The sequence below is a fragment of the Moschus berezovskii genome, chromosome 24 (genome assembly GCF_049115385.1).
Source record: "Moschus berezovskii isolate FMDL1 chromosome 24, NW_MosBer_1.0, whole genome shotgun sequence".
NCBI classification, from domain to species: Eukaryota; Metazoa; Chordata; class Mammalia; order Artiodactyla; family Moschidae; genus Moschus; species Moschus berezovskii.
In genome coordinates, this window is record NC_142483.1 from 1,145,968 (window position 1) to 1,157,547 (window position 11,580).

The 11,580-nt window shown below is 45.4% G+C and overlaps 1 protein-coding gene across 4 annotated transcripts in view; it reads left to right on the forward strand.

Annotated features, from left to right (window-relative positions):
* KBTBD12 (kelch repeat and BTB domain containing 12) overlaps window positions 1-11,580 on the forward strand; it is a 60,039-nt gene that overhangs the window by 14,502 nt on the left and 33,957 nt on the right. For all 4 annotated transcript variants that reach the window (XM_055413431.2, XM_055413434.2, XM_055413433.2 and 1 more), the window contains exons 3-4: window positions 618-888; window positions 3,836-3,986. In XM_055413431.2, coding sequence (XP_055269406.2) covers window positions 618-888; window positions 3,836-3,986 — 422 coding nt within the window. The remainder of the gene's footprint in view (window positions 1-617; window positions 889-3,835; window positions 3,987-11,580) is intronic.

The window sequence follows — 11,580 nt, forward strand, 5'->3', positions numbered from 1 at the left end:
CACCGTCTGTTTCAGGAGCCCCCGCCTGCAGACATGCGACCCTCCCTTCTCTAAGATCCCCTGCGGTTCAGAACAGTAGTGAAAATACTGTCTGTGCTGCTAGGAACTTTGGTTTCCTGCCCAAAATCACTGAGAAGACAGCTGTCCTGAGGGTTGATAAATGTCGGCGTTCAGTTTGTGACCAGCCAGACAAACCTGAAGGAAAAGAACAATCTTCCAACTTCCCTGTCCAACCTGAAGTATAGCGTCATCCTGGGGAAGAATGTAACAGTTTGTCTAGAACAGCTGGGGAAACGCCTGTAATATGTTCACCTGTCAAATGTTTGGTGCACAATAAGCAACCTATCCACAGAAGCTGTGCTCTGTGTGGAACACAGAGACTTTTCACCTGTTTCCAAACAGAACCTTTTTTTCTTCTTCTCCATATTTTTCCTGGGGTTTTTCAGGCACGACTTAGCGATCAGACACCACCATGTATCACTATCTTATATTGATGGTTTTTTCCTCTCCAATTAGAAGAACCAAATCCTGTTGTTTTTGGAAAAGAAACTTGTGTTTCTTTGGCAGGTTGTTTTCACGTTAAATCTGATCCTGGTTCTCTCTCTGTTAATTCACAGGTACCACGACAGAGGAAACCAGTGTTGGGAGAAGTTATGCACGGCAGAATTTCGAGAGCTCTACGCTCTGGGCGCCGTCCGTAACGATCTCTATGTGATCGGAGGACAGATGAAAGTTAAAAACCAGTACCTCATCACAAACTGTGTCGACAAGTACTCTGTGGAGCGGGACAGCTGGAAGAGGGTGTCCCCGCTTCCTCTGCAGCTGGCATGCCACGCGGCGGTGACAGTGAACAGTAAACTCTACGTGATCGGAGGCTGGACCCCGCAGGTTAAGAGTGCTCTTGTGTGCCTGCGTGGCATGGCTGTGCTGAGCCCGGCTGCTCTGCTAAAAAACGTTGCAGTGGTTGAATACTAAAAGAGGGTAGCTCGTGTTTTGGGGGCTTCCCTGGTAGCTCAGAGGTTAAAGCGTCTGCGTGTAATGCGGGAGACCCGGGTTCGATCCCTGGGTCGGGAAGATCCCTGGAGAAGGAAATGGCAACCCACTCCAGTATCCAGTAAGCCTGGTGGGCTACAGTCCATGGGGGTCGCAAAGAGTCGGACACGACTGAGCGACTTCACTTTCACGTTTTTGATAACATGCTTTTTATGTTATAGAATATTAAACAGAAGACTTTAAAGTGTGAAAGCTGCTTTGTTGTTGTTTAGTCGCTAAGTCGTGTCCGACTCTTTGTGACCCCGTGGACCATAGCCCACCAGACTCCTCTGTCCATGGGATTTCCCTGGCGAGAACACTGGAGTGGGTTGCCATTCCCTCCTCCAGGGGGTTTCCTGGATCAGGGTTCGAATCGTGTCTCCTGCATTAGCAGGCGGGTTCTTTACCACTGAGCCACCTGGGAAGCCTGATAAAGCAGCTTAGGGGAGTGAATTCTATTTTATTTTTTAGGGGAATGAATTTAAAAGTGCGGTATTCTAGATCTGACTTTATTCCGTCTTTCTGCTGCGTTCCTCAAAACCCGCCCCCAGTCTTGCAGACAATGAAGGAGGCCTGTGCTGAGGGCTTATGTGTGGGAAGCATCTCCGCTCGAGGCAGAGAAGTGGGACCCCCACCCCGATTCTGTCTGCGCTACGGTTGTGTGACCGGGGACACGTAACTCTTAGGTCTTTTTCATATAAAGCTTCTCACTCTAAGCGGAAAACTGAAATATTTATCTGTGATGTCACAGCCATCTTCACAAGAGGGTACGGTGATTTTAAGGGCCTCTGTCTCTGCTGGCCATCAGCAGAGGGAGAGACAGAGGCCAAACGGAAGTTCGGTGAGGCAGGGCTGCAGGATGGAGGAGCCCGTGGGCTGGGGCCACGGTGCCCCCGTCTCTGCTCTTTGGTGGCCCTGCCAGCGCCTGGGGCTGTCACGGAAGTCTCGCGCAGCTGCCTTCCGCCCCGGCCATCTCAGTAGCTCATTGTCTGTCCCCACATCGTTGTCACAGTTAAGTGGCTAAGTCGTGTCTGACTCTTTGCAACCCCAAGGACTGCGGCTCACCGGCCTTCCCTGTCCTTCACCATCTTCCAGGGCTTGCTCAAACTCATGTCCCTTGAGTCGGTGATGCCATCCACCCGTCTCATCCCCTGTCGTCCCCTTCTCCTGCACTCAGACTTTCCCTGCATCAGGGTCTGTTCCAAGGAGTCAGCTCTTTCATCAGGTGGCCAAAGGACTGGCGCTTCATGCGACGTATATTCGCTTTATTTTTGCCTGTATGAGTTCTCCTCTGTCCAGATTTGCTTCATGATACATCAGTTGTCTGACAAATCTTTTTGTAATCTTTTACAGTTTTTAACTTCACATTTAATACATGTTGTAAGTTCATGCCATGCATCGAAAATTAGATTTAATCACAACTAGTAGCTGAAACCTGACAGATTATTTGTAATTAAGCTTTTTCAGAGCTATTCATTACTACGTAGTTAATTTTGCATGAATATGCTCCAAAGAAAAGCTTTCCTTTGATTTTTTTAACACTAAAGTAGAGATTAAATATTTAAATTATAAGGAAAATTAAAACAATAAAGACAGTATTTCCTAATTTTTAATGTCTTTGAACATGTGACTATTTCCTGGATAATGAAAGCCTTTGCTAATCTGTACAGAATACAATACATTAAATTGCAAGATAGCCTGGGGCTGTAATTTCAGTATAGTGATTAGAACCCTGAGCCAAAACTAATTGCATGACTTTCATAAGCAAGGAAATTATTTCCGTGCTGAACTCCTCCATGAAAACAAAAAGCAAAGACAGTCATCTTCAGCCTGACATCTCGGGAGTTCCTAACACACTGCAGACAGAAAGTATGACTTTACCTGAAGTTTGTCACTGTTGCTGCTGCTTGGAATTTAGGAGGAGGGGAAGCCACATACATCTATGTGTGCTCAGCCGCTAATGTTTCTGCTCACGACATGTGTACATTCATTATATATATATAATAAATGGGGCTCCCCTGGGGGCTCAGTGGTAAAGAATCCACCTGCCAATGCAGGACACATGGGTTTGATCCCTGGGTCGGGAAGATCCCCTGGAGGAGGAGATGGCAGCCTACTCCAGTACTCTTGCCTAGAAAATCCCGTGGATGGAGGAGACTGTTGGGCTACAGTCTGTGGGATCGCAAAGAACTGGACATAACTCAGCGACTGAACAACAAGTGTAAAATAAATACTTAAAAATAACTGCAAATAATCTCTATTAATCCATGAATCTTTAAAACTAAATTCAAACCACTCCTATACTATGGGATAAAAATACTCTCATTACTAAAACACTCAGTTGTTTTTCTGGCTTTGCTCTATTTGGATTATAAAAATGCTATAGAGAAAAATGCCTTATAAATTGTTAAAGTTAGTTTCTCACAAGTATTATTTAATCAACCACTATAAAGCTTGGTAAAATAAAATTACACTTTAAATACTGTTCAATAAACCTTGGCTTCATTTTTTAAGGCTTTGCAATGCTTCATTAAAAAAAAAAGCGGTATTGTCTCCCTGCTAAAATCACAGGTTCTTTGCTAAAACCAACACCTTAACCCCATTAGCACAGAATATAAATCCCTCTGCTATTGACAGCGTACTTATAATCCCAAGCCTTGGGATTTGGTGTGTCTGTGAGTATAAGTCACTGTAGTTAACCTCTATTTATCTTCTTGGCTGTCTGCTTTGATTAATTGCACTCATGTGTTCCCAAAGATCTCTAAATGGGCTGTTATTATATTGGCTGTCATATTTCATATAGATGGATCTTCCTGACGAAGAACCTGATCGATTGAGCAACAAGCTGTTGAGATACGACCCCAGCCAAGACCAATGGATGGAGCGGGCGCCCATGAAGTACTCAAAGTACCGGTTCAGCACAGCCGTGCTCAACAGTGAGATTTATGTTTTGGGTAAGGAGAGGCTAAATGACTCCTTTTATTTTGCTCAGCAGTTTGTCTCCATGAAAACGAAATATTATTCCTTCTCGCATCCCAGTTCAACTACACACACCACTAGCCCCCAAAGTTCTTTTATTTTCTAGAGCACAGTCAGATAAGATTACATGAAAGTCCACTGATGTGCTGAAAGCAAGTTTACTTTTATCGAATTTTTAAGTCATCTGGAACCCAAGCACAGTAGTGATACATCCTTACACACCCACCAGGTAAAATGCTGTGAAAAGGCAGTAAGCCTCTGGCCACCTTACGTGGATCAAACATAGGCTTTTACAACCAACTGGTTGTCTGCACTAATTAAAGGGACAGGCAGAGGGTGAAAAAACGCCACCAGTTATGCCATTCCTCTGCACTTTGCCTCACTCACCAGAATTCTACTAAGGTGTTATCAAATGATATTTCATCTGAATGCGTCTGTCCCTTATCTCTGGAATGAATGTGTGTGGTCTTGCGCTGGCCCATTGGAGCTGGTGAGAGGCTGGTTCCTTCCCACTGAGGTAGGTCCAAGCAACTCCAGAGCACCCTTGGTGCCTCCCTGTCCTTCCCAGTCCTTGCCTAAGCTGCTTCCCTCCTAACGTCACCCTCCGCCAGCCTGCCTTCCCCGCCCATGAGCATGGGAAGACAGGGGCTGAGATAGGCTGAGTGCACTGGTAAAATGATGCCGATTCCTTATCCCTTCTGCAGTGCTGTCCAACTGGCAAAAATAATGGGTAACAGAGAAATGGAAGAAAAAAGAAAAGAAATATGGGCTGAAAGCAAACCAAGTCTTTGAGTAGTTTCTTTTTTTTAAAGCTAAATGGAAGCCATTATCTCTTGGCTGCGCGCACAGCATGAAGCAAAACAATTAATGCAACATTAATAGTTGTGTGATTTTAAGAACGAGAACATTATGCCGCATGATTTATGACTGCCTCAGTTAAGAGACTCGCTTGAGATTATAATTAAGTTTTTCCTCTGGGTATACATTTGTTGCTTTTGTTATAACGATATGCAGTGCCATCGCCCAGTAGAGATAACATCTAAGCTAGGATCAATCGCCTGGGACTGATGTATATGGAACTCAAGGAGCACAGGGCCGATCTACTGATTATATTAAAGTTGGAGGCAGTTGAAAGTGGGATAGAAGTGATTGTCGATGGAAGCACAGTGAGATTTCCACCCCCTCCCCAATGCAAAAACACAACTAGGCTAAATGTGAAGTAAAACCAACAGTGCTGTTTTTGTAAATTGTATGGAAAGGACCAGATGGTCAATACAGAAATCAGATTGATTATATTCTTTGCAGCTAAAGATGGAGAAGTTGTATACAGTGAGCAAAAGCAAGACCAGGAGCTGACTGTGGCTCAGATCATGAGCTCCTTATTGCAAAATTCAGACTTAAACTGAAGAAAGTAGGAAAAACCACTAGACGATTCAAGTAGGACCCAAATCAAATCCCTTACGATTATACAGTGAAAGTGATGAATAGATTCAAGAGATTAGATCTGATAGACAGAGTGCCTGAAGAGCTATGGACAGAGGTTCCTCACATTGTACAGGACGCAGTGACCAAAACCATCACAAAGAAAAAGAAATGAAAGAAGGCAAAATGGTTGTCTGAGAAGTTTTTACAAACAGCCGAGAAAAGAAGAGAAACACAAGGCAGAGGAGAATGGGGAAAATATACCCAACTGAGCGCAGAGTTCCAAAGAATGGCTAGGAGAGATGAGAAGGCCTTCTTAAGTGATCGATGCAAAGAAATAGAGGAAAACAATAGAATGGGAAAGACAGATCTCTTCAAGAAAGTTAGAAATACCAAGGGAACATTTCATGCAAGATGTGCTCAATGAATGACAGAAATGGCAAGGATCTAAAGAAGCAGACAAGATTAAGAGGAGATGACAAGAATACACAGAAGAACTATACGAAAAAGTTCTTAATGACCCAGATAACCACGATGGTGTGACCACTCACCTAGAGCCAGACATCCTGGAATGTGAAGTCAGGTGGGCCTTAGGAAGCATCACTACAAACAAAGCTAGTGGAGGTGATGGAATTCCACCTGAGCTACTTCAAATCCTAAAAGATGCTGTTAAAGCACTGCACTCAATATGCCAGCAAATTTGGAAAACTCAGCAGTGGCCACAGGACTGGAAAAGGTCAGTTTTCATTCCAATCCCAAAGAAAGGCAATGCCAAAGAATGTTCAAACTACTGCACAATTGCACTCATTTCACATGCTAGCAAGGTAATTCTTAACATCCTTCAAGCCAGGCTTCAACAGTACGTGAAGCAAGAACTTCCAGATGTTCAAGCAGGATTTAGAAAAGGCAGAGGAACCAGCAGTCAAATTGCCAGCATCCATTGGATCACAGAAAAAGCAAGGGAATTCCAGAAAAACATCTACTTTTGTTTCATTGACTACGCTAAAGCTTTTGACCATGTGGATCACAACAAACTGTGGAAAATTCTTAAAGAGATGGAAATACCAGACCACTTTACCTGCCTCCTGAGAAACCTGCATGCAACAGTTAGAAAAAAAGCAGCAGTTAGTACCAGACATGTAACAACAGACTTGTTCAAAATTGGGAAAGGAGTACGTCTTCTGTATATTGTCACCCTGCTAATTTAACTTCTGTGCAGAGTACATCATGTGAAATGCCAGGCCAGATGAATCACAAGCTGGAATCAAGAGTGCTGGGAGAAATATCAACAATCTCAGATATGCAGATGATACCACTCTAACGGCAGAAAGACGAGGGACTACAGAGCCTTGTGATGAAGGCGAAAGAAGAGAGTGAAAAGGCTTAAAACTCAACATTTAAAAAACTTAGGATCATGGCATCCATTCCCATCACTTCACAGCAAATAGATGAGGGAAAAAACAGAAACAGTGACGGATGTTATTCCCTTGTCCAAAATCACTGCGGACAGCGACTGCAGCCATGAAATTAAAAGACGTTTGCTCTTTGGAAGAAAAGTTATGACAAACCTAGACAGCGTACAACAAAGCAGAGATATCACCTTGCCAACAAAGGGCCATCCAGTCAAAGCTATGGTTTTTCCAGTAATCATGTATGGATGTGAGACTTGGACCATAAAGAAGGCTGAGCGCCAAAGAATTGATGCTTTCAAACTGTGGTGCTGAAGAAGACTCTTGAGAGTCCCTTGGACAATAAGGAGATCAAAACAGTCAATCCTAAAGGAAATCAACCCTGAATATTCAATGGGAGGATGGATGCGGAAGCTCCAGTTCTTTGGCCACCTGACGTAATGATGCTGGGCAAGATTGAGGGCAGGAAGAGACGGGATGACAGAGGATGAGATGGTTCAATGGCGTCTCCGACTCAGGGGACATGAGTTTGAGCAAGCTCCAGGAGATAGCGAAGGACAGGGAAGCCTGATGTGCTACAGTCCATGGTGTCGCAGAGTCAGACATGACTTAGCAACTGAACACACACTCCTTAGTTCAAGGATTGTCCATGGACCAGATGCTTCTGGAGGTCATCTGGAAAACCTCAGTTTAAGATCCCTAATGGGTGTGTGTCCAGTTCTGTTTACTTTCTGAAACTCTTTGAAAATGTTCATCCCATGTTAGACCTAAATCAGCAATCTTCCATTCCAGTGTATTTTTTCTGAGACTCCTTTTTCAAATTAGATTCCATTTACAAAAAGAATTGTTGTTCAGTCGCTAAGTCGTGTCTGACTTTGCAGTTCCATGGACTGTAGCCCGCCAAGCTCCTCTGTCCATGGTATTATCCCAGTAAGAATACTGGAGTGGGTTGTCATTTCCTTCTCCAGGGGATCTTCCCAACCCAAGGATCGAACTCAGGTCTCTTGCGTTGCCAGGCAAATTCTTTACCGCTGAGCCACCAGGGTATGGTTTTCTGGACCTTAACTCTTGGGTGCATCCAAGAAAACTGAAAGTTTCCTAGAGTCTATGTTTAAAGTCTCCTACTGAGTCACCTTTATGGGTGTTTGCGTTTTGAACCTTTGTGTTATGGTTACTTGTCCAGCACCACTTAGATGATCACATGGACAACGTCTTTGTCTGCAAAAGGTTTGCCATCTTACTCAGAGGATAAAACTGCCTGTAAGTGAGCAGACCATCCAGCTTTGCAGTCCGAGTTCACAGTAGTGCAGAAACTTTTCCTGGTGCTGGAAATTGCGAGTCTGTATAGTTACATTTTCTGAATAATTGATGCCAGCATCTTTACCATTTATTTGGCTGTGTTGGGTCTTTGCGTCATTTGGGATCATTTGTTGAGGTGCGAGGACTCTCTAATTGTGGCTCGCGGGCTCAGTAGTCACAACACATGGGCTTAGTGGTCCCAGGACAGGTAGGATCTCAGTTCCTTGACCAGCGATTGAACCTACATTCTGCCTGCAATGCAGGACACCCCGGTTCGATCCCTGAGTTGGGAAGATCTCCTCAGGGAGGGCATGGCAACCCACTCCAGTACTCTTGCCTGGAGAATTCCGCGGACAGAGGAGCCTGGTGGGCTGCAGTCCATGGGGTCGCAAAGAGTCGGACACGACTGAGCGACTTCACTTTATGATTTCCAGCAAGTGGGCTCACTTGTCCGAGTCTGTTTTCTTTTAAAACGGGACACTTAAGTGGGATGAACACTGTGCTGTGCTCAGGCACCCAATAAACAGCAGAGACAGTGCTGATTATCACTTGTGATGAGTGGGGAGGGAGGGCCCCCGGCGGCCCAGTGCTCATGGCCTCTCACTTCCCACGCAGGGGGCTTGGGTTTGCTCCCTGGTCAGGAAACTAACATCCAAGTGCCACACAGCGCAACCAAAACAAACACAACGAAACAACAACGAAATAGGCGTGTGTGTCAGTGCGTCAGCCGCTCAGTCGTGTCCGACTCCCTGCGACCCCGTGGACTGTAGCCCATCAGGCTCCTCTGTCCATGGGACTCTCCAGGGAAGAATGCTGGAGCGGGTGGCCGTTTCTTTCTCCAGGGGATCTTCCCAACCCAGAGATGGAACCCAGGTCTCCTGCACTGCAGGCAGATTCTTTATTCTCTGAGCCACCAATTTAAAAATGTGTTTTTAAAAAAGTGGCCGGGGGTGCCCTTACACTGTAGTGTCCGAACATGGCCCCAAATTCTTTCCGATCCAGCTCCTGCCCTGCAGGTCTCCGTGCTAGCCTCACGGTCCCTGGAGGGGCGCCCTTGGGCTGAGGTTGCCTGTCCCCAGGCCTTTGGAGCCAAAGGACACCCTCTCTACTCTCCTCCCGTTCTCCCCTATGGACACGCACTCTCTCCGTCCTCCCCTACAGATATCGCTCTCCTCCCGTCCTCCCCTAAGGACACACACAGTGGCCCGCTGTCCATTCACACAGCCTGCCCCTCTGTTGGGGGAATACTGGCCGGGACGTATTCCTCCTGTAAAAGCTAAAGCTGCACACATCAGACCGCGGGTGCTGTCTCTGGCTAATGCTGCCCCTGGAGGTTTGATTCGCGTTGTAAAGATTTAAGTTAAAATCTGCACTAAACGTTTACTGTGAAAATGCCTATATTGGAAAACCACATCATCACAGACACCATGAATAATTTGAATTTAGATGAAAATGACGCCAGAAGTTACAACAGACTAGCAAAGAATGCATTGGTAAGCTATTGGGTGGTTGTTCCTGGAAAACTATACATTTCCTTCTTAACATACAAATACAGGCACTTCCCTGGTGGTCCAGCGGCTAAGACTCTGCACCTCCAATGCAGGGGGTCTGGGTTCGATCCCCGGTCAGCGAACTAGATCCTATATGCTGCAACTAAGACCTGACATAGCCAAATAAATAAATAAATGTTTAAAAGTAAAATAAAAATTCAGAAAAGCATCTATCTAGGTTGTTGCTAAAGTGAGTCCACTGTTCATGCATTTACATGTGTATTTTAGCAGCTTCCCTACACGGTAACTGGCTCTTCTGGTGACTTTCTGGAACACTTAAAATAATTTAAATAGTCTCCATGGAGCCTTATGAGTAAAGTGCGTGCATGCTCAGTCATGTCCACTTTTTGTGACCCCAGGGATGGTAGCCCTCCAGGCTGCTCTGTCCAGGCAAGAATATTGGAGTGGGTTGCCTTTTCCTCCTCCAGGGAATCTTCCCAACCCAGGGATCAAACCCGAATCTCCTGCATTGCAGGCAGATTCTTTGCCACTGAGCCAAAGATGCCCTTATTAAAAACTCCAGGTATTTAAAACGAGTTGATTTCCACGCTGACTTTTTCCTGAGAGCTGCCTTGGGCAGCCCGTTCTCAGGAAGAGCAGGGAAGAGGGGCTGTGTCTAAACAGAACCCTTTGAAATCCTCTGGGAGGAGACCCCTGGAAGGGTGCTGCCTGAGGCCATGCATTTTAAGATGCTTTGTTTTTAAGAAAACTCTTGTCATTTGTACTGTGAGAGCTCATTATGAGACAGTTCAGCTACTTTAACCCAAAATATGGCTTAATCCTCTAAAAAAAGTTGTGAGTGTTCCCTGTCATTTCAGAAGCAAGCATACTGTATTCAAAAGTGCAACTGCAATCCTCTAAAAAAAAGTTATCAGTCCAGTAATTTTAGGTTAAGATGTCCTATTGCGAGGAGAAAATGTTATTCATTCCTTGTTTTCAAGGCTTTGAATCCTACTTTTGTGAAGAATAAAGTAGGAAAGAAATTACATGAAGACTCTTTTGTAAAGACTTTTTTATGTGGACCTCTTTGCTGAATGTGATACAGTGCTGCCTGTTCTATGCTCCGATCTTTGGCTGTGAGGCATGTCAGATCTCAGTCCCCCTTTGCTGTTCAGTCGCTATGTCCGACCCTGCGGCCCCATGGACTGCAGCACTCCAGGCCTCCCTGTCCATCACTATCTCCCTGAGCTTGCTCAAACTCATGTCCTTTGCGTTGACGATGCCACCCAACCGTCTCATCCTCTGGCGTCCCCTTCTCCTCCTGCCCCCAATCCCTCCCAGCATCAGGGTCTTTTTCAATGAATCAGCTCTTTGCATGAGGTGGCCAAAGTATTGGAGCTTCAGCATCAGTCCTTCCAATGAACACCCAGGACTGATCTCCTTTAGGATGGACTGGCTGGATCTCCTTGCAGTCCAAGGGACTCTCAAGCGTCTTCTCCAGCACCACAGTTCAAAAGCATCGATTCTTCGGCGCTCAGCCTTCTTTATGATCCAACTCTCACATCCATACATGACCACTGGAAAAACCATAGCTTGGACTAGATGGACCTTGGTTGGCAAAGTAACATGTCTGCTTTTTAATATGTTGTCCAGGTCAGTCATAGCTTTCCTTCCAAGGAGCAAGCGTCTTTTAATTTTATGGCTGCAGTCACTATCCACAGTGATTTTGGAGCCCCAAAAAAGAAAATCTGTCACTGTTTCCACTTTTTACATTTATACTTCCATGAAGTGACGGGACCGGATGCCATGATCTTAGCTTCCCAACTGGGGATCAAACCTGAAAGCCCTGCATTGGAAGGTGAAGTCTTAACCCCTGGGCCGCCGGGGACGCCCTCTGCACACTCGTACTGGTAAAGCTTTGAGAAAGATAAACCCTTCTGGGCTCCACC